General features: G+C 42.7%; 3 protein-coding genes and 1 pseudogene across 5 annotated transcripts in view; 2 read left to right on the top strand and 2 right to left on the bottom strand.

The window, feature by feature from the left end:
* Positions 1–2,323, top strand: part of NPAS2 (neuronal PAS domain protein 2) — a 158,469-nt gene extending 156,146 nt beyond the window's left edge. The window contains exon 21 of one of the 2 annotated variants that reach the window (XM_041756923.1): positions 983–2,323. In XM_041756923.1, the coding sequence (XP_041612857.1) occupies positions 983–1,153 (171 nt within the window). In that variant the 3' untranslated portion in view covers positions 1,154–2,323. The remainder of the gene's footprint in view (positions 1–982) is intronic. The other variant, XM_041756924.1, reaches the window with a different exon arrangement.
* A 4,435-nt stretch (positions 2,324–6,758) lies between these two features.
* On the top strand, positions 6,759–15,494 carry RPL31 (ribosomal protein L31). The gene is made up of 5 exons (XM_041756925.1): positions 6,759–6,871; positions 7,281–7,387; positions 13,373–13,498; positions 14,850–14,962; positions 15,264–15,494. The coding sequence occupies exons 2-5, from the start codon at positions 7,281–7,283 to the stop codon at positions 15,293–15,295; spliced, it is 378 nt and encodes a 125-aa protein (XP_041612859.1). The 5' UTR covers positions 6,759–6,871; the 3' UTR covers positions 15,296–15,494.
* A 765-nt stretch (positions 15,495–16,259) lies between these two features.
* The window catches only part of TBC1D8 (TBC1 domain family member 8), a 112,813-nt gene continuing 102,298 nt past the window's right edge, over positions 16,260–26,774 (bottom strand). For both annotated transcript variants that reach the window (XM_041756921.1, XM_041756922.1), the window contains exons 18-20: positions 19,477–19,566; positions 18,988–19,085; positions 16,260–17,358 (exon numbers count right to left, since the gene is read on the bottom strand). In XM_041756921.1, coding sequence (XP_041612855.1) covers positions 16,897–17,358; positions 18,988–19,085; positions 19,477–19,566 — 650 coding nt within the window. In that variant the 3' untranslated portion in view covers positions 16,260–16,896. The remainder of the gene's footprint in view (positions 17,359–18,987; positions 19,086–19,476; positions 19,567–26,774) is intronic.
* Positions 19,573–23,497, bottom strand: LOC121491725 (annotated as a pseudogene).

Here is a 26,774-nt window from a genome sequence, read left to right as displayed (position 1 = left end):
TCCAAAGATGCTAACCCATCTGTGATACACTTTTCAAAATTCCCTGGCCTCGGGCATAGTGGCAGTCAACTCAAGACGTCAGCTTTGCATATCTTGTCATTTTGCAGGACTCAAGTGATTTCATATGGGCGCAGGTGAAGTGAGAAGGCAGGGATGGCCTGCGCAGACTTAGAGGTCCCCTGAGCCTTTCTTCAGCCCTGGCAACAAACATGTGTAGGCCCTGTTCCTCCAAGACATGGGGCTCAGAATACACAGAGCATTTGGGCTTTCTCGCTGGCCTCAGGGGCCTCATGGGTCAGTGTGGGGAGATAGCGGCTGGGCTCTGGGTTAGTGCCAAGTGAGAGCACTGAGGTTGGCAGCCTTTGTACGGGAAAGTCCCGGGGTCACCTGCTGCAGAGCCAAAGCCCTGTGGATGAAGTAAATGGAGAGGAAGGGACAGTGCTCCAGCAAGAGTGGAGGGGCAGGTGTGCCTGGGGTGCACGGGGTGGTTTGGATGGGGGAGAGTCCATGGATGGGAATACTGGGAGATGGGACTGAAGAGGCTCCAAAGTTAGGGTGTGACCAAGTGAAGTTTCTGAACTTAAATTAGTATGTCCCCCCTGTAGATGCTGGCCAATGGTCATATTTGAGAGTAGTTACAGAATCAGGGACCGTGGTGAAAAGTATGCAGACTGTAGTCTGTGTGTTGGGTGTCTGGCCTGTCAATTATCTGCATGTGGTCTCAGGGTCCCACATCCCAAAGGCATGCATAGATCATGTGACCCCTTTAGGAAGCCACACCCCAAAGCCTGGTCCCTGGCCCACTGGCCCAAAGGAACCCCCAGCACTGGCAGAGAGCTTGGCTTCCGAATTCACAGCCATCTGGCAGGGCTTCGGGCTCCTTTGTTCCCCACGCACCCACCCCCAAGGTCCTGCCACCAGGAGACACTCCCCTCCCCAAGCCATGGAGGGGAGGCCCACAGCCTTTATCTTTTCTTTCCAGGTACAGGCACCAAGCTCTCTGCACAGTGAGCAGCAGGACTCGCTCCTTCTCTCCACCTACTCACAGCAGCCAGGGACCCTGGGCTACCCCCCACCCCCGCAGCCCCCACGCCCTCCCCGAAGGGTCAGCGGCCTCTCCGAGTCCTCGGGCCTCCAGCAGCCACCCCGGTAGTGCCCTGGCGCCTCAGCCCAGGCACAATCAGCTTTAACCAATGGACGGACCATGGGGGTGGCCAGAGGAATTGGGGAGAGGAGTTTAAACCCTCGGCTTTTGTGCACACTGCATACATTTCAGAACTCCTGGAAGCTAACCGTCTCCAGAGAGCAGTGGCTGGCATGTGGAAAGTGATCAGGATACTGGCCGTGTTTCCCTTGCCTCTGTTTCTCGGGCACACTCTACAGCCAGACTCGGACAGGAACCAAGGGCCCCACGTAAGTGTCGTTACTCAGTTTACTCAGCAGATGGCACGTCTCGCTGCGTCCCTCCCGAGAGCGCACGGGTCCCTCTAGCCGGCTGTGGTCTGTCCACACCTGCTAGCTGCTGGCCTTCACTCTCTTGATCCTCTTTCCTTGGCATTCGAGAAGCACTGGGTCAGAGATCTGTTGAAGAGAGAGAATAAAAAGATTATTTTTCATTATTTTTAAATGGCTGTTTTTGTTTTAATTTGCACAGCTGCACAGAGGAAATAACTTAGGCACTTTCAGGTTTTAAAAATAATAAGGTCTCGTGACTTCACTTGGAGACAGCGGGGAACAAAAAGAGCCCACCAATCTGATGGCAGAGCCGGTCGGCAAGAACCAGGCCGCAGACCCCCGCCCTCTGGCCTGAAACCTAATGGAAGGCGGCCCTTCCTGGTGATTAGTGTTTCCCCCACATATAACACTGGACTGTTCCTGTTTACTTCGTTGATTGGGACTGCAGAGGCGGCCTCAAAGCAAAGCACAATCACAGCAGCTGATATTCTGGAATTCTGTTGAGACAGAACGGGAGGAACAGGTGTCGCGAGCCAGACAGGCCCGTTGGAACTCCAGGTCCCCAAGGAAACCCCAGCAGGCGCCGGCCCCTGAGTCAGAATGCTGCATCTTTCTACAGATCTTTCATGAGGAGACCGAGGATTGGATTGTCCTTTTCAAAATGCACTTTGCTTTTTTTGTATGTTTTGTTATGTTGAGATGTTTCTAAAGAAGAGATTTTATGTAATTAAAAGACGAAGTGTAGTGAATTGTACAGCTGTTGTAATAATGACCTATTTCTATATAAAATAAAATTGTATGGATTATGTGTAAATTATTTTGTATCTGAGACACCAATTCCTTTCCCAGATATAAAAGTATAAAAGTTTTCTCGTGTTTTTCTGTGAGTGGACATTTTGTAATAAATTAACAAATTTGTACGATTTCCTCTGGAGGCAGTTTCTGTCCCTTGTTATATATGCATGCATATATCTTTTCTTCATTTTTTTTTAAATTTCAAGACGTTTCTAAGGATAGTTGAAGGTACAGAAAAGGTGGAAGCCAGCAATGAACAAACCAGGTAATGGCCTTGGGTTTTTTGAGCTGCAACATGTACACCAGCCCATCAGGGTCCTGACCTGCATGATTAAAGGTTGTGCCAGAGAAAAGCAGTAGTTCACTGTGAAGATGACAGCACAACAAACAGAAACAGAAGCAGCTCCTGGAAACATCCCAGTCTGGTAGACATAGGGAGTCAGTGGAGATGACGGAGACCTTCTGCATCAAAGCAGTCCCAGCCCATAATTAAAGTCACCTGGGCTGGAGTTCATGGGCTCCAGCTGCCAAACAAGCACTTAGAGATCAGTGATGCATGTGGGGCGTGTATGTGTATGGGGGGGGGGGGGGATAATACACACGTACTGATGGGGGCAGATATAACAGCAGCATCTAGGAGGTTTCTGCCAACTATAGACATGCCCCCTACTTTCCACGAGGCTTCATTACCATGATGTGAGGATGCCCTGGCAGTGATGGAGAATCACTGAGATGGTGGTGCTCAGCACAGCCTTGCCACAAATGTTGGTCCAAGAGAACAAAGTTCTTTTCCTTGTTCCATCGCGGTAGCTCTGTGCTTCTACCTGCTTCCCTGTGAAGTTCTATGACAAGGATCTCTGTTCTATGACAAGGATCACTCTTGCATGGCATGAGAGGCTATACATACAATATCATCAAAAAGGAGTTTCAGTTTCACACACTTGTATTCCAGAAAAAAGGTAAGTCTAAATGTTTTGCATGCATTTGGACCATTTGTTCTTTAAAGGAACCAGAAATGAACCCTCTGTTTATTTATTCATGTATTTATTTATTTAAGAGAGGGAGAGGAAAGGGGTGCAGAGAGGGTGAAAGAGAATCCCAAGCAGGCTCCACGCCCAGCACAGAGCCCAAGTCCGACTCAATCCCACAACCCTGAGATCATACCTGAGCCAAATTCAAGAGCTGGATGCTTAACCAACTGAGCCACCCAGGCAGCCTATTGACCCCTCTTATAAAACAAAAGGTCTGGAGGTGCCTGGCAAACTCAGTCAGTGGAGCATGTGGCTCTTGCTCTTTGGGACATAAGTTCACACCCCGTGTTAGGCATGGAACCTACTTAAAAGGAAATTGAAATAAAAATGTAGAGGCTGCTTTTAGGCAAACAGTCTTGAGCAGTGGAAAGTAGAAAGGGCGTATAGTGACCTCCTGGCTGAATATAGGCCCATCAGGTGACCCACCTCAAAATATCCAAATGCCCTAATTACCCAATGGGCTACTTACCAAAAAAAGGAAAATTTTCATACATCACCATACCTCCTCCCCTTCTCTCTAGAAACAGCCTCCACGCAATACCTCATTGCAGACAGCCTTGCCTTTGCTGTCCTCCCCGTTGCTCCCTTGTCATTTATTCAATAAACTTCTCTTTTGTTCTTAGGCGAATCCGTGCCTCTGGCTTCCACAGATCATCACCCCACATTTGGGGGCCCCCATCCAATCAGGAGACACCACCACATTTAGACACCACAAAAGAATCTGTGTGAAACTCTATTAAAATAGTAACTGTTTTGTAAATTCAAAGGTTTAGAAATTTGATCTTTCTGTAATTGTATTTTAATTGGCTGTTAGAATCCTCCTAAGTGAAACAAGATTTTTGATGGAAACAGCATATTCATTGTCCTAGAATTTTCTAGCTGGAAGCCATCGAAAGAGGGTGGAGTATAGCATGCTACTAAATTTAATTCAGCATTGCTTAAATCTTAGACATGTTCAGAATCTGGATAAACTCAGAAAACTCTTTATTGTGCAACATTTCTTTAAACCCACATAACAGCAGGGGAAGTTTAATTCCTAAGCTTTTGATTCATTTAATTCGCTCATTAAAAGGTTGTTTTGCAATCCTTTTTTATTTCCAGAAAAACCATGACCTTTTTCTTTGGAAAACTGTAAAGTCTTGGCTCATGAGAAGCAGCTGAAATGCACTTTGGAATACATGAGTTTTGGAATGCTGCTACTGGACACATCTTCCTTTAGCACCTGCCTTCTGCACCACCACACCCCCTTCATCATAAAATCTTCCCGGGTTTTTCTTAGAACCGACCAGCTTAGTCCAGCACAAATCTGACCACCCAAAGGGCCCTCCAGCACTTTAGGGTTTGTGCCCCCTTGGGACTGGGGCCTTCTTCCTTGCTGCCCCCAGAGGGAAGCATTCAGATCCTGTCTCTTTTTAAGGTAAAAAGACATGGGACAGAAGTGCAGCTAACAAATACTGGTGACTTAAAAAGAACACAAAGTTCATCTTAAAGGTGGTCTCTGGGAGGCCAACAGTGACTGGCCTGACCCCGGAGGCTTGGCTGGGAAGAAGCTGGAAGAGCTTGCAAGGCTAGACTAAAACAGGAGAGCCCTAGCCAGGCTGATGATAACCAGTCCTTCAAACCAAATGGTTTTTATTATTTGTCTGTTCCACTTTTACTTAAAGCAGCATAGCCAAGAGGGACGTTTTGTCGATTCCCACTGGAGGGGTCATTTGCTTGAAATTTCACAACTTTTGAGATACAAGAAGATCCTAAAATGTTTTGGAGAAAATAATACAGATCACAAAGGATGACACATAACACTCAGTAACCACACTGAAAGAAGATAATGGAGAATGCCTTCAAAACACTACGGAGAAATTATTTTCAACCTGAAATTCCATACAGGTCAAAGTATTAATAAATTTGAGGGTTGACAACTCTCAACTTCCCTGTCTTATGCCACTAAATGGTGTGCTCCTGGGAAGTAAGGGAGTTCATCAAGAATAAAGAAAACACGGGTCCATGGATCCAGGTGACTGTCTTACAATCGCCAGGTTGGGGACAACCAATTAGGTCTCTCGGAAGCTCTATAATGATCCCTCTGGGCACGTCCTCAGGGGTCCATATCACCTCTCACATGGTATCTAAGCTACTTGTCCAACCCAACTGCCAAGTGCTTCCTGAGATCCCTTGCCTTTTGTTCCCTCCCTACGTCTTCTCCCAGCCTTCATGCCCCAAGCGACAGCATAGGGGGAAAGCCACCATCCCTATACTCCCTTACTCTGCCCTCATCTGCTTGCTTCCTGCTCCCCATCACTCCAGTAGTCAAAGTCGCTAAAATCACTGATCCTCTCCTGTTTGGAGAACCTAATGGGTACATCTCAGTTTTTGCTTTACTTGAATTCTGTAGCATTTTTTTTTTAATTCCATTTATTCACGAGAGACAGAGAGAGGCAGAGGGAGAAGCTGGAAGGCCCGATGTGAGTCAGAGGCAGACGCTCCACCGCTGAGCCACCCGGCCCTCCCCAACTCTGCAGCATTTAGAACTTGTTGACCACTCTGGCTTCCTTCTTACTTAGAATATTTTCAAATAAAGTCCTTTGCTACTGCTCTAATGACAGATTGCTAGTGTCTTCCACCCCTGCCCCCACACCTCTTAATTGTAGTGAGTCCACGCTGGTCTTCTCTCGCCAAATCCTCGTGATTTTTACCTCCTTGCATCTATAAAACCCTTTTGCTTCTTTCTAATCCCGCTGCAACTGCCTTAGTTCGGGCCCTGCCGATCCGTCTTTCGACTAGTTTCCACCGCTACTGTCTTGGCCCCCTGCTCTTCCTCTATTCTTCACAGTGTAGCTGAATTCTAAAACAAATCGGATCACGGCAGTGCCCTCCGGCTAATTTCAAGGATTCATCACTCTCACACTGCAACTCTCGGCCTGGGAGGCCCTAGGAGGCCGCCCCGCCGCAGGCCGTCCGCCTGTCTGGCCGCACCACCTCTCTGCCCGTCCTTCGGCGCAGCGCAAGCCCCCCTGCTTCCGCCCCCGCCCCCGCCCCCGCCGTGCCGGGCCGGACCCGACCCTCGGGAGGCTCCACGGTCCAGGACGGCAAGCGCTCGGGCTGCGGCGCATCCCTGCTCGGCGCGGGCACCACGAGGCCGCAGGTGTCTCCGACTTCCGTGGGGCCGCCATCCAGCCGCGGCTGGGCGCGCCGCTTCAGCGGACGGTGGCCAATCGCTGAGAGAACAGGAAAAACAAAGCAGCGCCTTCCTCCCCGGGCCCTGTTCCCATCCGGCAGGGGGCCTGGCTCTTAAGTCTTCCGAAGGTTTAGGGCAAGAGGCGAGAGACGCGGCCGCGCCCTCGCAGCTCGGAGGCGGGAACTAGGCGGCTAGAAGCCGGGGCCGAGAGCGCGGCGGAAGTGCGCAGCCGCGGCCCCGCCCCGGCCCCGCCCCCGAAGGGCGCTCGCTTTCCCCCGGGCGCGCGCCGCTGACGTCACAGCCCGGCCTCTCCGCTTTCCAGCGCCTCCAGGCGACCCGGAAGTTGTACTTGCGACGCCGCTTTCCCTCTCCCACAATACCTCGCGCCCTTCCTTTCCAACTAGGGCCCGGCAGAGTGAGTATGGGCGCTGGGTCCCGGCCTCAGGAATCTGGTTCCATCCTCGCTCCGCATTGTGCTGATCGGGGCAGCGAGCCTTCTCGTGGGCCGGCCCGGGACTCCGCGTTCCGGGGGCACGGGAATGCGCGCCGTTTAGGGCCTCCCGGAGCCTGGGAGGGACACTGGCTAGGTTTAGGGGAGCCGAGCTGCCGGGGTTTCCGGGGCGGGAGCACCTGAGGGGCGCGGAGGCTTTGGCCGCGGGGTAGCCTGCTTGGCTTTGCCCAGCCCTGGGGCTCCAGGTGCCGGGCCGAGCCCTCTGCCCCCGGAAGCGGCCCGAGGGTGGCCGCGTGAGGCCAGGCTCGGGAGGAGGGAGGACTTGGCCCGTGTCCGGCTCCCTCCACTTGAGCTTCCTTGTCGCTCGGTTTAGATGGCTCCCGCAAAGAAGGGTGGCGAGAAGAAGAAGGGCCGTTCTGCCATCAACGAGGTAGTGACCAGAGAATACACCATCAACATTCACAAACGTATCCATGGAGTGTGAGTATCCCCGCGGGCGGCCGGGTGCCGAACTCCGGGCTGTCGAGTGGTTCAAGGGCTAGGTGGTCTGGAAATTAGTCGTTTCTTCTTCAGGAGCCCGGATCTGTATTCCATGGCCCCTGTGTAAGGCTTATAAGGTTTAAAGTATAACCCTCGGAGGTGAGTGGCTGGAAAAAAATGAGATTGATGGAATGGTATTGGGGAGAGCCAAGTGGGGGGAACTTGGTGGGGATAAAAACCATTTCACTCTGCTTTGCAATTGAGTCAGCCCGGGTGGGCTGAAGGGTAAAAGGTGTGTGTAGGAAGGAAAGCAAGCTTTTAAAAATGTCTCTAGGTTCCTGTAAAGCTAATCAGTTAGCTAAAAACTGTCTCCAGCTTAAGGTGTGAACACTTCGAGGAGATTACGTACCAATAGTGGCTGAGTGATGACACCAGACGTGAAGGAGAATGTACCCGTGGAGTCACGGGGCCAGTGTTTGTGTGAAGGACACGTGGCTGTTGTGGGTGTGTGATGTACAAGAACATTGGGAATGGTTTTGAATGTTGTAGTTCTTGGGGTTATTTGTCTAGGGTTTGGTTTTTAGTTCTTAATCTAAGTGAATTTTTCCCTCTTACTGCTGAGAATGGAGACCAAATCTTTTCTTGAATACTGTTAATAAGAGTGTTTTTTTAGAGATAATGTTTGTTAATTTTACAGCCTACATCTAGAAGCCAGCCTGTTTTCTCCCCCGCCCCCCCCCCCCCCCCCCCCCCCAACTGGTACATAGGTGACTTCCCTCTTTGGCTTCATCACATCCTTGTAAGGGGAGAGAAAGTAATGGTAAAGCTAAAAGAATAATTATTTCGGTTCAGTATCCATGGATTCAATTTGGGAAAATCTTTTTCAAGTAGTTCTGCCAAGGTTCTAAACCAGATTATGATCCTCAAGTCTCAACTTGGACCTTCAGTAAATTTTCTTCGATTCTAAAGTTGACAAGATGTTTCAGTGGGCAGAAGACAGCAGAAGCAAATATAGAACTGAAATAAGTTGACTGATTCTAGAGTTTCAGGCATTATTGAGATGACATTTTCACACTGATCTTTAAATAGAAAACAAAATTGAAAAAAGCTGGAAGGTTGCTTGGCTTCTAAGTATTGTCTGCTTTCCATGCTGTAGAGTCTGTCACCAGTATTTCTCAAAAATAAGACAGTGTTCTACCGTGGAGCCTGTTAATGCCTAAACACTAGCAGTCTAGCGTATCAGCTGGTCAGGTTAAAAATAGAACTTTAAAATCAAGACCAAATTTTAATTGAACCTCCTATAGACTTTTCATGGAGCCCCTTGTTTTGCTGCCTCCTGAATGTCCTGCTCTTGAGGACCAAGTGTCTAAAGTCAGCATTTTCGATATTAAGCTCCTCCAATTAATAGAGGAAAGTGGTAGCTAAATTCTTGGGCTGAGTTACAGTCCATGCCTTTTGGAAAAAACACCACCTTGTTAACTGGTTAAGGTAAAGACCCACACGAATTCTGGTCCCCTTAACCACCATTCTCTAAACTAGTATGACCAGCAACCTAGAAACCAGTAACCTGGAACCAGACTGGTTTAACTTTGCACCCTGGAAGTCCTGGACCAGGGCTGAGGGTTGGCTGTGAGTAGATCTGTATGCTGGTGAAGAACTTTCGGGAAGGCCTAAGTGTATGGAAACAACTCTGGATTCTGGCTAATAGCACCTTCAAACTGTCAGTGGATAGAAGTGAAGTCCCCAGCATTGGACATTCTGTTCAAAGCCGCCTCAGCTAGAGAATCCAATAGAAATTGGCCCAGAGAAAAGTAATGACACCTAGTCAGTCGGTAACCCTGCTTTCCATTTCCCAATTTTGTACGTATATACATCAAAGTTCCTGTTTCTGTCTCCGTTTTTTAACTTTAAATTTGGGTAACTGAATGCACAACCTACTAATAGTAAATGCACATTCAGGTAAGGAATACCCTGTTGCTCTTCTTATGTTGGATAGATTTTGAAATAGCAGTGGACTTAAAAGATGATGTGACAGGTGGGGAGGAGCGCTTGTAAACACTTGGAAATTTTTTTTTTCTTCTGGGAGGTCTGTATCAGAAAATGCTGGCAGTTCAGAAGTAAATGACCAAAACCACAAATCTCTCCTTATAGGATACCAGCACTCGTGTTCTAAGAAGATGTCCTCTCAGTTCTTGAGCAGCATCCAGTTCAGAATCAAAGTGACTTCTCTTGCTGGCATTCCATTTGAGGCCAGTCAGACCTCCTCTGTGTGAGGAGACCCTGATAACTGATGTAATGCAATACCGGGGGCCTGCAAGTCAGTAGAGACCCAGGAAGGAATTGGAAGAGTTGAAGAGATTTTTATTCTTTATTAGAGATTTTTTTGTTCTTTATTAACCTGGAATTCCAGGCCATGCGTTCTAAGGCTTTTAGTTGAGAGATGATTACAGTTGAAGCAGACTGACATCTGTCTTTGAATATTCCTTTATTACTTGTCTGAAGTACACTTTTTTCACTGGTGATTGATGTGGTTACATTAATAATATGAATTCTTAAGGAAGAATGTTTATTTGGTTTGACAAATGGAATACAGTACTTCTTGGTTTTTTCATCTACTCTTTAAATCTGGACTCTTGGGATAGTCACTGTTCCAGAATTAATAGTGGGAGCCACTACAGAAAGATTGTGCATAAGTGGGGTTATTGCCATGCCGTGGATTTCTCGTGTGATCTGTGATGCCATTGCAGTAATCTCTGAGTCTCTTTGAAGGCACTGTTTTGTTTTTTAAGATGTTATTTATTTGAGAGAGAGAAGGGAGGTGGGGAACAGATTCCCTGCTAAGCAGGGAGCCCAATGTGGGGATCATGATTGAGCTGAAAGGCAGAGGCGACACTTAACCAACTAAGCCACCAGGCACCTGAAGGTAATGTTACCTCAGGAAAACTAATTTTATGAGGGATTTAAATGTGTAGTGGTACCCACATTGGGCCTGGTACTTCAGCACTGCATTCTCAGCCAAGGGTGGGCCATGTCTCACCTGAGGTCTCTGAGATGACCTCTGGGTCAAAAATCCAGCCTTTGTGCATTAATGCTGTTTGGGAGTAACCACGTTTCCTTTCCTGATTTTGGGAGCATATCACCACTTAACTGTATTCGGCACATTTCCTGGGCTCTGCAGATTGATCAGGAAATCGGGAGACCTATCTTCCTAGTTCATTTAGTAAAGGAATTTAGATACAAAATGGTAAAAAGTGTCAAGTGTAAAGTCAGTCACTGGGTGGAAGGGCATGCTGTTTTTAAAGACCACAGGTGGGACGCCTGGGTGGCTCAGGGGTTGGTCTGCCTTTGGCTCAGGGTGTGATTGCCAGGTCCTGGGATCAAGTCCCACATCGGGCTTCCTGCATGGAGCCTACTTCTCTCTCTGCCTATGACTGCCTCTCTGTGTGTGTCTCATGAATAAATAAATTAAAAATCTTAAAAAAAAAAAACGACCACACAGGTGATGGGACATTGGAAAAGTGTAGGTGTGAAACAAGTTTTTCAGGCAATTTGTGCTTTGTTATAAAACCCCCAAATGAAGACCTGAATCTTGGCCAGTTCTCAGTCCTCCTTTGATATGTAACAATTGACAGTTAATTGTTCATTTTTCTTTGGAAATGTTTTCTATCATTCAGTTAATGTTGAAGACATGCAGGACTGTCTGTCTTCCGTCTATGCCTGGTAATAGCAATAGGTCTTAGGGCCTCAAGCATCCAGCTACTATTAATGTGGGTATTTGTTTAGGCATCTCAGACTAAACATGGACACCAACCAAACTTCTAGCTTTCACTTCACCCCTAACTTTCCCATTTCTCATGTGGCTTTCCCTGTTTGTCATTGTCAAGTGAGCATGTTCTGTTGACTCTGCCTTCCACAGTCTGACCAATTGCACTGGTCCCAGCACCACTCTCACTTGATGGTTACAGGTAGCAATCCCTGCTCCTTCCTTTACCCCCAAGCACCTGGTCTGTTCTCAAACCCTCCGTCAGCTTCCCATCTTTTTCAGATTAGAAGCCCAACTTCTTGGGCTGTGCCTTGGTGGCTCAGTGGTATGAGAGTCTGTTTTTAGCTCAGGTCATAATCCCAGGGTCTTGGGATCGAGTCCTGCATCAGGCTCTGCACAGGGAGCCTGCTTCTCTGACCTCTACCTATGTCTCTGCCTCTCCTGTGTGTCAACATGAATAAATAAATAAATATCTTCTATAAAAAGAAAGGCAGGGTAGCCCAGGTAGCTCAGCGGTTTAACGCTGCCTTCGGCCCAGGGCCTGATCCTCGAGATCCGGGATCAAGTCCCACATCAGGTTCCCTGCATGGAGCCTGCTTCTCCCTCTGCCTGTGTCTCTGCCTCTCGTGAATAAATAAATAAAATCTTTAAAAAAAAAAAAAACAAACAGCAGCAGCCACCACCCAACCTCTTGCTCTGATTCCACATGAGCTGGCCACTTCTTAATCATACTAGGCATGTACCTAATTCAGGGTAGCTGGTTTTACTTTTTTCCTTCTGCCTGAGTGCTTTTTTCAGATAACGAAATGGCTGCTTTCGTGATCTACAAACATGATTCCCAGTATCATCTCAGCCATCTTTTTTTTTTTTTTTTTTTTTACAGTTTTTATTTATTCATGAGACACACAGGCAGACACCTCGCCAGAGGGAGAAGCAGGCTCCACGCGGGGAGCCCGATGCAAGACTTGGTCCCTGGACCCCAGGATCATGACCTGAGCCAAAGGCAGACGCTCAACCACTGAACTACCCAGGCATCCTTATTCTTGGCCATCTTATTTAAATCTACATTTCCTTTCCCAGTGTTTCTTCTCTCTTCCCCAGTTTATTTTTCTCTATAGTATTGGATACTATCTCCCGTACTCCCATGTATCACCTACGTAACCTGCCTGAATAACAGGATTTTGTCTGTTGTACCTACTGCTATTTCAGGCATCTTTTATTTCTAGGTTGTGAAGTGTTTAAGTGAATTGAACTGAGCTTGCTTGATAGGTTCTAGAAATAGCAAGGGGGCTGGTGAGGGTAGAGCAAAGGGAACAGGATACAGTAAAAAGAGGCAGAGTGGGGTGGGAAGGCAGTCATTTGTAAGCATGTGAAGTCACTAAAGGTTTTAGAGCAGAATTAAGTCACTCTAGCATGCTGTGTGTTAACTTTTATTGGATTTCATAAAATTCCATCTTAACAAAAGTGGAGCACCTATTATGTGCCAGTCCCTGCACTGGATTACAGAGGTGAATAGTTGACCTGGCCCGTTCTTAGTCTTGAGTAGTGGGCACCTTTTTACACCTGGGTCTCCACCCCCTGCCATTCCCTGCCCCAGAAATGGCCTTCACTTATCCAAATGCTTAACCATTTCATTTCAGCCTATACTAAAGTCTTGTTTTTTCATGTTTTTAACTAAAAAAAAAAAATGAAATTCAAATGAATTTATATGCCTTCATGTAAACAACAGGTTAATAGTATTTAACTCAGAGTTGGAACAGATATGAGTTAATGACCATGCCTGATACATGCCAGGAACTCTGCAGAATTAATCGTTGTCAATAGGAAATGTATACAATTTTAGGTCTACCCCTTTTCTTTAAGCCAAGACCAAATTAATAACGAACCTTTGAATTAGTACTGATCTCCAAAAACCTGCTGTGCTTAAGATAGGCCAATCTATATTTGATCTGAAGACATATTTATAGTGTGTATTTTATATTCAAGCATATCCTATCATTAGGATCATATACAGAGCTCTTATCCCACATTACTGAAAGTGGAGTGTATTTTCTGTGTCCCCAATATTAATACTAGTTGCTGGGCATTACACAATGGGGAAAAGGGGAATATTCCTTCCTTAGGGTTTGGTTTAGATTTTGTTCTGTGAAAATAGGACAGTGTGTTACACATTTCACTTAACTCTGTGCTTATTTAATTCATTTATTTACTTTGACTCTCAGGGGTTTCAAGAAGCGTGCCCCTCGGGCACTCAAAGAGATCCGGAAATTTGCCATGAAGGAGATGGGAACTCCAGATGTGCGCATTGACACCAGGCTCAACAAAGCTGTCTGGGCCAAAGGAATAAGGTGCAAAAGTTACTTATGCTATAAACTTTTTTTATAAAACTTTTAAAATTACACTAGCTTAACCAACTCTGCACCGTCTGTGAGAGTTCGGTAATTAGCTAACGCGTATGGAAGGATTTCCTTAAAATGTGGTAATTACTCAAAGGGTGGGATGGCATTTGCAAGGAAGTCCTTTGTGGATTTGAATGGAGACCCAGATGATGGATCCAGCACTGTGAGGATTGGGTAAGAGCATTGCATGAAGAGAGAACAAATCTGGGTATGAGCTGGGAACAGGCTGGTGAAGGTGGAGTAGAATAAGTACCTTGAACAGTGAATGAGAACAGAGGGTTAGGAAGGGGATAGACCGTATGGTATCTTGTAGGTCATGGCGAAGAGGCTGAATTTATCTCCAGACGTAATGGGAAATCGTTGGCACAGTGGTTTTCAAGAGTAGGCAGTTTTGCCCAACCTCCCCGGGGTGGGGGTGGGGGAGCGTTTTTGGTGTCACTGCTGGGGGTTGCCACAGGTCAAGGGCTCTGCTGCACATCCCACAGCACGCAAGGCAGCACCCCTACAACACTTATCCAGCCCAGTTGTCAATAGTGTCAAGGTTGAAAAGCCCTGCTTATAAGCAGGAGGATAAGTTTTGCTGTGGAGGATGGTGTATGATTCCTGGAATAGACCTAGGTAATGAGGATGCTGGAGCAGGGGGAGGAGGCTGTCTGCATCTGGTATTTCAGCCCTGCAGTGCTGGCATTGAGCATTCTGATAGAGGAGATATATCTGATAAAGGAGTGGCCAACAAGATTCCTTAAGAGGGTAAGGGGGGGCAGGGACTGTTGTCACAAAAGCCAAGAGGAGTGCTGAATTTTGAAATGCTTTGTGTCTTCAGACCAATAAAAGGAGATAGGCAACTGTAATGTTGCTGTGCTTGGGTGAGAGGAAGAGGCTTATGTGCATGAAGTAGAGAAACTGAAGAGGCACTAGTCTTCTGTGTTCAACATAGCCTGCAGAGTGATGTTTCTGCAAACTTAAATTGAACAGACAAATCCTATAACCAAGATGTAGGTGTTGGTAATAGGAGTCAAAAGACCTAGCTAGCATATTTGGGGCCGTGTTTCTGTGTTGGTTGAGTATCCGTGGTTGCGGCCTGCTGAGACAGATACACAGCCTGAGATGGTATCATTTAATGTCCACCTCTGGGTATGTATATGTTCCAGGAAACTGATAAGTACCTGTCGTGCCTGATCAGAATCAAATAAAGGACAAAGCATATTAGAGATATGGGGATAGGAGGTGTCCATACTGTTGGTGGCTATTTTCTTGATAGGAGGCTTTGGCTTTAGCATCACGTTTATATTTTTCTTAGGAATGTTCCATACCGTATCCGTGTGCGGTTGTCCAGAAAACGTAACGAGGATGAAGATTCACCAAACAAGCTCTACACGCTGGTTACCTACGTACCTGTCACCACTTTCAAAAGTAAGTTTTACTCCATCCTACAAAGCTATTGGGAGTAGAAAAGCATCCTTAGCCTCTTTTAGAACTCGAATTCCTCTATCCCAGCAAATACTTAGATGCCCAGCATCCTTATAATTGGAAAAGGTAACGGACATAATAAACCTTTGTGTCATGGTGTGGGAAAATGGAGGAAGATACAAAACAGGTCCCTATCTCGTTGTAAAAAGGTCATGGAATACTAGCCTAAACCCTTCCAGTAAAGGTATTTGGAATGTTAAGTATGAGGTGTATGGAGGTTGACTGGCTGTCCCTTCTTTTGCAGATCTACAGACTGTTAATGTGGATGAGAACTAATCGCTGATTGTCAAATAAAGGTATAAAACTGCTCCATGTTTTGGGTTTCTTTTTCTAGTTGTAATTTACAGTTGACTCCCAATAGCATGAAGGTTAGAAGTCCTGATTCCTACAGCCTCAACTATCCAAAACTTAATAGCCTGACCCATAAAGTAAGCTAGAGAAGAAATGTTATTGAATGACCTTGCTCTTATAAAAAGATCCACATGTAAGTGGACCTATGCAGTACAAGAGTCAACTATAATCTTTATGCAGTTCCCAATTATATAGGATCTTTTGGAGAGCTTCTCCTAAATGGCATGCCTATGCCCCTTCTCCCCAGCCCTTAGGGTTTCTGAGTATTTGGGTAGAATCTAAGCAGGTTCTTCTAAAGGTGTTTTGGAAATACAGCCTGGCCTGGGAAAAAACCTTTTAGGTATCTGAGACATTAGAAGTATACTGTTAATTCTAAGGAACATTTTTCTGGAGACTAGCATATAGAACTCAATTGCCATCAGCCACTTTTCACATTGAACAAAATATAAATGATGCAATTGATAGATTTAATGAAATAAATAGAGTAGTACGTCTTAAGCTTCTGTTTATATCTGTAATGTTTGTCAAAAGGTATAGAAGAGCCTAATGACTGGTTTTGGTAATCAGATTATAATTTATATATACAGCTCACCTTTTTAATCCCAGTTTACATGGAACTGAAGCTCAGATTTAAAAAACTAAATTCAGGCTGAAAGCAAGGTGTCACAGCAACTAGATTTATCAATGTTTATGCCCCTGACATACTGAATGTTGCTATAAAGAAGTCCCTCTTTTTGAAGCCCTAGGGGTGATGGTAGTACACAGCACAGTGGGGGTTGAGGATCACCCACTATATTTTGCACTATTCACTGAGAACATATGGGGGAGGGAGGTAGTGGTAAGAGATACCTTTAGACACAAGTAAGTATAAGCTATAAACAAGGACCAAGTCAATACAAAAATTTCTTATTAAAAAACTTGGAGGCCAACATTGAAAGCATGGTTTGTACACAACATTTTTGGAAGAACAAAGTGAATACAACCAAATATATTAAAATGGTTTCAATTACCAGCATTGAAACAAAATTAGTGCAAAAAAAGCCAAATACAATTGCACAGATAGTGGCTCTTGGATCTTGAAAGTGAACTTGATTTGTGACCTCTCCCATTATCCAAGTGAAAAATGAGAGCTTGGGCTTTTGTCTGTGGTTGAATATGATACATTGGACTCTTCTGTTCCATCTGAGACAAAATCATACTAGCATCATAGCAGAAGTGCCCTGAAATTTCAGCAAATCTGATAAAAGTGAGATTGCAAGTCACAGCATCAAGGAAACTAATGTATGGATACCCTAGAGCACTGGTGATATCCAACTAGTTCTCTTCAAGAATAAATAAAAATGCTTGAGGGTTGCTTGCATCAATTCCCCTGGCCACAGCTGTGGCTATCAGGTTGCTTACCCAGGTACCCAGCTTATAAAATAGACTCAAAATGAATTAGACTAAAATCTGGATTTTAGGGTTGACGACCCACAAAACTGGTCCGTGCTTTGGTATGGCAGACTGCTCCACAAACTGCTCTCTTGCTACAGGTTACTCAACTGGAGTTCAGGCTGTGATGGACGGCTCATTTCAAAAGTTTTGAGACTGTACTGATTGATCTTGGCATTTTCAAGTTTGGATTTAATGTCCAGTGGCTTTTCAAAAAAGTTTACTAATGACTGTTCAGTCAGAAGTGAAGCTAAAATATGTTCAAGGGAGACAGTCCAGTCCCCTTCTGCCTCTTGAGGAAATGTCTGGGGATCTTGGGCAATTTTCCCAGGGTTGTTGTCTGCAAAAACAGAGTCCTGCTCTGGAGAAAGAGCTGAAGCCCGCAGCTCCTCTCCACATTCCTGGGAGCAGCTTCCAGAGCTGCTACTTCGCTGCCCCACTTCCCCAATCTGCAGCAGCAGAGTGGTTACTGTGGCGATGGCTTGATACAAATCATTTTCTTCTGGATCTTCATGGAACATACTATACAAAGTTTTACAGAACTGGATAAATTCTCTCTGGAATTAAAAGAAGTATATATAATAGCATAACCAGTATGGAAGTATACTGCATTTTTTTTAACTTCATACTAAGTTCTTAGAGAAAACCACATAGTACTCGGAAGCAAATTATAAAAGTAATTTGCCCTTCAACTCTGAGAACGTAGTACTAGCTAGTTACTCCAGGGAATGTCACCACACACTTAGAAGTGTGCAGTTTGTCAACATAGCTATTCAGAAAGGTGCACCCTAGAGCACATACACACCCTTTAACCTAGCAGATCAACTTGTAGAAATGGATCCAAAAGCTATTGAGATTTGTTTATGTTTCATCTAGAATTTACAATAGAAAAAAAGAAACAGGGATCCCTGGGTGGCGCAGCGGTTTGGCGCCTGCCTTTGGCCCAGGGCGCGATCCTGGAGACCCGGGATCGAATCCCACGTCAGGCTCCCGGTGCATGGAGCCTGCTTCTCCCTCCGCCTGTGCCTCTGCCTCTCTCCCTCTCTCTCTGTGACTATCATAAATAAATAAAAATTAAAAAAAAAAAAAAGAAAAAAGAAAAAAAGAAACAGCTTAAGTATTATGATTAAACAAAATTATGGTTTGTTCATCTGATGAAAATATAACCAGTAACTTAAAAGCTGTAAAATAAAACTGATACCTGATTTTTCAAATTATATCCGCACTGCTGCTCAAATGGAGAATCCTTATGTAATCTGATGAAAGACACTTTCAGTGAGGTTTATCTACATGATCACTCTAGGAACAGGGACGTGGTTGAGAAGTAATGTGGGAGAGCTGTCCCTGATTTTGAAGTATGTGAAAGCAAGGTGTGAAGACAGCCTCCTTTGTTTTATAGTTAAAATTGATGTCACATATATCAGAATGTCAGTACTGGCAGCTCTGGGTGATGAGATTTGACTTTTTTTAATTGAGGTATAATTGACCAACAGCATTGAAATGTAACTATATTCAAGAGATAGAATGAAAATTTGAAAGCCAACTCCTCAACAAAGTAGAGCAACACTTTTGAAGTATTCCAGAAAGTGTGAATCCCACATATTCTGTAATCAAATAAGACCAAGAAACACCATGCTAAATTCCTCTCTTTAAGGCTCATAGTACACATCAGAACCAAAAATAAAATGCCTTAATAATAAAGGAACTCAAAGCCTACATTTCCCAAACCTTGGGAGGAATCTTTTTTCAAATAAAAACCTAACGCCATCGTGGCACTTCAGTGTATTCTAGATACTGCCCAAAAGTTTTGAAGAGCCCTATCAGTACTGTATATTATATAGCCAGTGTAATCTTTAAGAAACCAAAAAGAAAACAGTAATCCCTTCTAAGTGCCCTCTACCTCACCCCAAGTGCTGTAACTCTAGGAAACAAATATTGGCAACCTAGGTGAATGAGCAGGATATAAAAACTTGAAAAATATGTGGCACAGCCTCCTGTTGTGAAGAGTTTAGAATATCTAGTGTATCTGGATGGATCACAATTTAAATATTTCCCTTTTAATCACAATGTTCAGCTCCTGGAAGTTACCAGATCCTTTGATTTAGCTTTGGAGATTGAGAAGCCCCAGCTTAACTCTGTACACATCATTTGGCAAAACAGTTAACTGCACAGAATAAGATCCATACCTGGCTCATTTTGGGCAACTCTTTCTCAGTTTTATCTTTGTCTTTGGTTAAATCCTTAATCATCTGCTTTAGCTGTTTCTGATAATCAATTGCATCACCTGGAGACAGGAAATAATACATATTTGAGGCTAAAATTCAGTGAAAGCAAAAAGGAACATCTGTAGAACTGGGTGGTGGGGAGGAATTCCACCAAGCAAATTCCACATACAAACTGAAAACAGACTACCCTGGAGAGTTTGTTCTGTAACTGACCGCAAATGGAGCATGGTGGCTGGGTGCTTCTTGCTACAAGAGAATCCCTGAAACCTTAGCCAAGAGGAGTAAACATGGTGGTAGGGTCAAGGGGCAGTCACCCAGTACCCTGCAACTTGAAAGGTTTCTAGCATCTGAAAGCAGCGAGCTGTTGATTCACCAGAGGGAGGGACTAGGTTAAGTTCACTTCCAAGAGCTATGAAATCCTGCTAGAAGATAATGAAAAGAGGTACCTACCATTTGACTTGCCAAAAACCAGGGGTCTTGATGTTGACAACAGTGGATTCTTTAATGGTGACTGGCTATCTCGATCATTTTCAGTGAGTGCTTAAAAAAAAAAAAAAAGTTGAACAAATTATTCCATCTTAACCCAAGCTGACAGTTAATTTAGCTTTTTATGTAAGAAAGGACTAAAGGCTAAGCCAGCAGCCTGTGAACGGCAGAGTGCAGGGACTGTGAACCCAGGTGTACACCAAGCACTACCTGGATACAAAGAGTAAAAGAAAACATCTTACAGACCAGGTAATGCCTTTTTCCTGATTTATGTAGGCAGTGTTTTAATTAATGGATACAAATTCATAGGATGTTGCTGATACTGACCTGGAAAAATGTATGTAGTAAAATCCTTTTCTAAAACTTAAAATACATGTATGTATGTATATATATATATAAATTCTAGAAATGTATAAGTTTCTGGATCGGGGGTTATTTTCAACCTCAATGGGATTTTTTTTTCCTATGGTGAGCACATACTGCTATACTTTCTAAATTTCTAACAAAAATTGAAGAAAACTACTGAGCCCAAAGCATTTTATCATTACAAGTTTTCTTGAAGTATACAAAAATACAGTCATACCAGAACCTTTATTTTATTGCTGAAAATATAAAATGGCAGAGCCCCTTTGAAAAACAGTCTGGCAATTCGTCAAAAAGTTAAACACAGTTACCATTTGACCCAGAAAATCCACTCTTACAAAAGGAAAGGAAAACATACCCACTCAAACTTGTACACAAGCACTGTTCATGAGAGCCAAAAAGTGGTAACCCAAGCGTTCAACTGATGAATGGATTAAGCCATACCCATCAAATGGACTGTCAAATTCAGTTATAAAAGGAATACGAATATGCCTAAGACATGCCACACATGGATGACCCCTGAGCATGAGGAAAGCAGCCAGACACAAAATGTACATTACATCATTCCATTTACATGAAATATCCAAAGTAGGCCATTCTATAAAGACAGAAAACAGGGCAAAATGAATGGATTGGGAGCAAAAGCCAAAGGGTATGGACCTTTACAGGGTGATGAAAATTTCTAAAATTGTGATGGCTGTGTAATTGGAGATTTTAAAAATCATTGGATTGTTTTACATACATTTTAAATGAATGTATTATGATACGTGAAGTGTATATCAAAAAGCTTTTACAAATAACAATTACAAAGGATTATGGACACAAGATCTTAAATATTTGCTAGTAAACCACTCAGAATAAATTAAAGGCAAAGGCAAAACTCAGTTGTAATCCAACAAACATCCCCAAGGTGGCACCAAAGCTTTGATAAGCTATCCTCCTTCCTACTTAGGAGATTAGTTTCCCGTGTTTAGGGGGTAGGAATTGTTTGGAGTTTTTCTGTAACTGATATTGTCATTTTTCCCACATTGTACAAAAATTCTACACAGTGGCACATGTGAGCATCCACTCATTGAATAGGAGGAAATTTATAAACCCTGGATGGTCCTTGGGGCAGTCATAATGGAACAGATTTTTTAGGTAATAGCTGCTACATGTTAAGAAAATACTGGGTCCCTATGCCTCAGAGAGATGAAATGTATACACGGGTCACTAATAAAATGCTCTAATAGAAGAACCAGTACAACCAGATGTCATGGGAGCATAGAGAAGAATGGTTTATTCAAAGGAAAGGCACATGTCCAGAAAGGAGACAGGTCAAAAATCAACAGTGACAAGGAGCAAGAAAGGCCAACCAACCACACAGCAGCATACTTTCCAACTTTTTTGCAATCTGGCATGCAGAAACCACCACCCCGACTGGATACTAGAGGACAGTGAAAGAGGCTTGGAGCTCATTGAAAAAACTCATTCAGAATGTTACCAGATATTTATGGTCAGAAATATAAGATACAATGCATTAAGAGAAAGAAAATGTTATTTATAGGCAACCTTTTAGTGTACTTTTCGACCTTTCTAAATGAGGTATCTGAACTTTCATAAATGTAACTTTTTACATTCTGATGGATGTATAATTTGTAATTCGACTATAAATGAATTAAGAGACATTTCTATTAAGTTTTCATTGTGTCTCACTTTGAGTACTGCACAAGTTAACATCTCTTGAAGGACTTATATTTGCTATCTCAAACTTGCTTTAATGTGGTATCACTTCATCGCTTCAATAAATGCCACCAACAGGAAAGTCTCTTCTCTATTCAAGGGCTTTGATTAGTTGGTGTGCATAGGTTTCATTCTCTATCATCATCACCACCACCACTGCTATCTTTGTCACTCTCTAAATGGGATTCTCGTGGAGGGGAAAAGCCAGTTTTGGGTCTTATCTCTGGTAGAAGAGTATACACACTGCTTTCAACACAATTTGGCCTTCAGATGCAGATGAGACACTACAGTCATCAAAATAATACCATTCATTCTATTTTTTCTTGTAAAAGCAGAATAGTGCCTTCCTACCCTTCCACAGTGGTTGAAACCAATCAAATTACAGTATTTAGGTTAATAGGAATTCAATATATCCAAATTTTTGGTAGGAAAACCAACTAAAAGTATCCAACTTGAGTCTCTGATATCTACTCTAAGAAAATCACTTGAGATGTAACAAGTACTGGATGCGGGGATCAAATCATTTTCCTGGTGGCTTCTTAGCAATTTGGGTAATACCAGGGATCTTCAACACTCAGCTCTTCTAAAATGTTCAGTGCAATATTACAATTTCACAGAAGTCTTTGAGAGGTGTGTAGTATTCTACACTTCTCATATTTTTCAAAATCCTCTTTTGCATCTTCAACTGCAATCTGAAGAACAGATCTGTCTAGCTTAAGTTGTCCATCACCGAAGTGAATGTGCCTGGTAGAATTTCTGATGTAGCTGATATCAGCACTTTCTAAGTGTTAAACTAGAATGTAATCTTATCATTTTCATGTGTCCTGTGAAAAGCTGACCTTTGTAAGCTTCCTTGGCATGTCATCCATTATCAGAATCATTATCTCCTCCAACTGACTTTCCATTCTCTGAGAGAAGTACTTGATCTTGGCTAGATTCATCATATTCATCATTTGGTTCATTTGTTCCCAGTGCACTTGGTGAACCTTATTCATGTATGCCATTTGAACCATTTCCATTAATAAATCTGGTCCTTAAAGCAACGTAGGCATCCTTTAGTTTCTTGGATTCTAGTAGATATTTTGACATGTTGGCACATTCTCAAAAGCAGGAGATGATAGAGTGTATCTTCAGTATTGTTTCTTAGTATAATCATAAGAAACAGCTAACCAAAAAGTGAAGAACCAATATCGTGAGTATAACCTGAGTGCCACACAGTGGTCATCACATGTTGAGTATCTTTGTTCCTCTTGGTGTTAATTTCAAACACATAACATCCCATTTCATAATACTGATAAGGTTTTCATCCAGGGTGACTATTCTGTGAAATCTATGCTTGCATAAAACCATTCCTGTCATCTGATCTGCCAGTACTCTTGACAAAGGAGACAATGTCATGCAAAGATTCTTGTGTATTTCCAATTGGACTGCATAAGTTTAGAAAATGGACCCGTTCTAAGTAAACAAATTTCAAAAGTACATTCTTTTATCATAAGTGATGAAATATTTTGTCAAGTAACAAAACGGATCAAATGATACCGAAATCTTAGAATACTCAAGACTTAAACTAGTTTTCATACTATTATTTATATTGAAATGTCTCTATGTAATTCCTGATTAGGACTTTTAAATAACGACCTCTTCAAAACAAGCTGTCACTATTAGTGAGAACTGTTTGGACAAAAGGTTGAAGCAAGTGTCATTACCAAGAATTTGAATGGCTCAAATTTTTTTTTAATTTTACTTAAAGCATGCATAATCAAACAGCTTCTCCCTTACTGACAAATGTAATGTTGAATTTTTTTGGCTATAGTGATTGGACTTTTTTTTCTTTTTTTTTTTTTTTTTTAGATTTTATTTATTTATTCATGAGAGACACAGGCACAGAGAGAGAGGCAGAGACACAGGCAGAGAACAGGCTCCATGCAGGGAGCCCAATGTGTGACTAGATCCCAGGTCTCCAGGATCATGCCCTGGGCTGAAGGCAGGCACCAAACTGTGAGCCACCCAGGCATCCTGGATTTTTAATCTAATTAATTTTTTTTACATCAAATATTTCAAAATAACAAAGCTTTTCCTCTTTTGTACACAGATACTGCTATATTTGTCCATAGTTACACTTCAGGATTCAAATTCTAATACTGGCTAAATATCACTGATAATGTATTTATAACCTCATTCTTGGTTGAATTTTTTGTTTGAATCCATACTTTGTTAGCACATGTTTATTTATTTTCATGTGTCCTTTCAATTTTCAGTTAAGTCCATTCAGGTTTTCAACATGAAATCCTTTTTAAAATAACTATTTTTAACCAAATGGCAAACTGGAATTATCTGTAAGATTTTTCCTTTTAATTCCACTTCTTGACAAAACTCCAACTTTAAACAGCAATGCACTTTGGTGTGTATAAGGCTTCAAAAAGAAACCTATTTCTTCACATAAAGAACAGAAGACTGGAATAGCTCAAATTTTCTGAGATTCAACACTTTAAGATCATTCATTGTGGATCCAGACCAGCAGGACCCCCTGTGGAGAGCTGCTCTGAGTATTCCTACATCTGAGCATTTCTGGGAGGAGCTGGTGACATAAAGCTCGTCTAGGTATGCTCTTTTACAGAAAGCCTCCAGTGCCCAATCTGTGCTCATTTACCATTTCTAATACAGAGCTCTCGGTAGCTTGCTCTGGTGCTTCTTTCTAATGAATCTAATGTTCTTCCAGGAAATTGTCTTCTGGGAGTCCAATTAATATAATTAACTGAGCAAAATGGCCAATATCTGTAGATGTATCCATCTGCAGTGAAAACTCCTGATTTAATAATCTTCTGGAATACTATTCATCCCTACGTCACCTGATATGGCATCAAATCATCTGGACTATTTTTCTATTTCCTCTGCTAAACAAACAGTCTTGCAATCACTATGGAGCCAATAGAGAGAGCTCTTTTGGAACTGTGAGGCCCTGGGCTTAGCAGTTCCTTGCTTCCTGAGCTGCATCAGATACCTTTGTAAGCAAGCTACAAAAGCCCTTTGCCTCCCATAATACCCTTGCAGAGTTCCAAGCGCTCTGCACAAGGTGGGTGTTTGAGGTCAGGTGCTGTTGTGCTTTGTTTGGTACTGTGTCTCCCTCATCTGGCAAATGAGACATTACTCTTTGCACATACAGATCCAAACTTGTAATCTTCAGTATACTTCCTAATTAGCCAGTTTGATTTTTTTCCCCTCACTAGTGTGTTTGACCCACCTTTGCTCAAAAAGTTATTATGATGAGCAGTAAATACTTATTAGAGAGCTATAGGTATTGTGAGTCTTCATGACCTTAGCAAACTAATGTCTAAATTAATGTCTAATGTCTAATGCAGGTTTCACATCTGCATTAAGACTTTTTTTCCTTTAACTGCATCAGAAATTCATATGTTAAATATAGGTAAGCAAAATGATAGATCAAATCTTAATTTCCACTTAAAATTTTAAATTTGGAGCCATAAAACAGAAGTATCATAATTCCATAAGTTCAAACAAGTTTTCTTTTTTAAAGATTTTATTGATTTATTTATGAGAGACACAGGGAACCAGAGACATAGAGGGAGAAGCAGGCTGCTTGCGGGGAGCCCAATGCGGGACTTGATCCCAGGACCCCCAGATCAGGACCTGAGCCAAAGGCAGATGCTCAACCACTAAGCCACCCAGGCACCCTCAAAAAGTTTTTTAAAAATTAATTTTCTGGGGGCTCCCTGGGTGGCTCAGCAGTTCAGCACCTGCCATTGACCCAGGGCAGGATCCTGGAGTCCCAAGATCGAGTCCGGCGTCAGGCTCCTGGCATGGAACCTGCTTCTCCCTCTGCCTGTGTCTCTGCCTCTCTCTCTCTCTCTCTCTCTCTCTCTCTCTCTCTCTCTCTATCATGAATAAATAAATAAAATATTTTAAAAAAATTAAAAATTAATTTTCTGAAGCAATGAAGGTCTACAGATGTCTTTTAATGAACTAGTTAAAACATCTTTTAGAAATAAACTTGTAATTTAGAAACAATTCAATATTAAGTTAGATCAAGAATCAAATATCAATCTCAAGTGGTAATATCAAAAGCCAGTAAGTTTCAAGAAATATTACACTACAATCAAGTGGGATTTATTCCCAGGATTCAAGGCTGGTTTAATATTCCCAAATCTATTGATATGTCACATCAGTAAGGATAAAAACCACATGATCATTTCAACAGATGGAGAGAAGGCATTTGACAAAGTACAACATCCATTCACATTATAAACTCCCAACAAAGTAGGTCTAGAGGGAACATACTTCAACACAATAAAAGCCTTATATGAAAACCCATAGCTAACATCATACCCAATAGGGAAAAACAGAGCTTTTCCCCTAAGATGAGGAACAAGACAAGGATGACTACTCCCCGCTTTTATTCAACATACTACTGATTGCTTCACAGCAATTAGAAAACAAAAAGAAATAAAAGGCATCCATATCAATAAAGAAGAACTGAAACTTTCATTATTTGCAGGTGACATCCTACTATATAGACACCAAAGACTACTAGAACTGATAAATGAATTCTGCAAAGCTGTAAAACACAAAATCAGTGCACAAAAATCTTTAGCATCCCTATACACTAATGATGAAGCAGCAGAGAGTGAAATTAAGAAAACAGTCTCATTTATAATTGCACCAAAAATAAGATACCTAGGAAGAAATTTAACCAAGGAGGCAGAAGGCCTCTATTTTGATAACTATAAAACATTGAAATTCAAGACGACACAAAGAGAAATGGAAAAACACTTCATGCTCATTGGTTAGAAGAATAAGTATTGTTAAAATGCCCAGACATCCACAGATTTAATGCAATCCCTATCAAAATACCAACATTTTTCACAGAACTGGAACAAACAATCCTAAAATTTATATGAAACTACAAAAGACCCTGAATAGCCAAAGGAGTCTTGAAAAAGAAAAAACTGGAGGTATCACAATTCTAGATTTCAAGTTATACTACAAAGCTGTAGTAATCAAAATATGGTACTAGCACAAAAGTAGACACATAGATCAGTGGGATAAAATAGAAAACCCAGAAATAAACCCAAAATTATATGGTCAATTAATCTTCAACAAGAGAGAAAAGGATATCCAACAGGAAAAAGACCTTCTCTTCAATAAATTGTGTTCGGAAA

The sequence above is a fragment of the Vulpes lagopus genome, chromosome 5 (assembly GCF_018345385.1).
Source record: "Vulpes lagopus strain Blue_001 chromosome 5, ASM1834538v1, whole genome shotgun sequence".
Lineage (NCBI taxonomy): Eukaryota > Metazoa > Chordata > Mammalia > Carnivora > Canidae > Vulpes > Vulpes lagopus.
This window is presented reverse-complemented; position numbering and strand designations above follow the sequence as displayed.

What these genes read in the sequence shown, in the direction of transcription:
- RPL31 (XM_041756925.1), top strand. Translation starts at nt 7,281, where the DNA reads ATGGCTCCCGCAAAGAAGGGTGGCGAGAAGAAGAAGGGCCGTTCTGCC. An exon ending in CACAAACGTATCCATGGAGT is followed by an intron (nt 7,388 to 13,372) that starts GTGAGTATCCCC and finishes TTTGACTCTCAG; the next exon opens with GGGTTTCAAGAAGCGTGCCC. An exon ending in ACCTGTCACCACTTTCAAAA is followed by an intron (nt 14,963 to 15,263) that starts GTAAGTTTTACT and finishes CTTCTTTTGCAG; the next exon opens with ATCTACAGACTGTTAATGTG.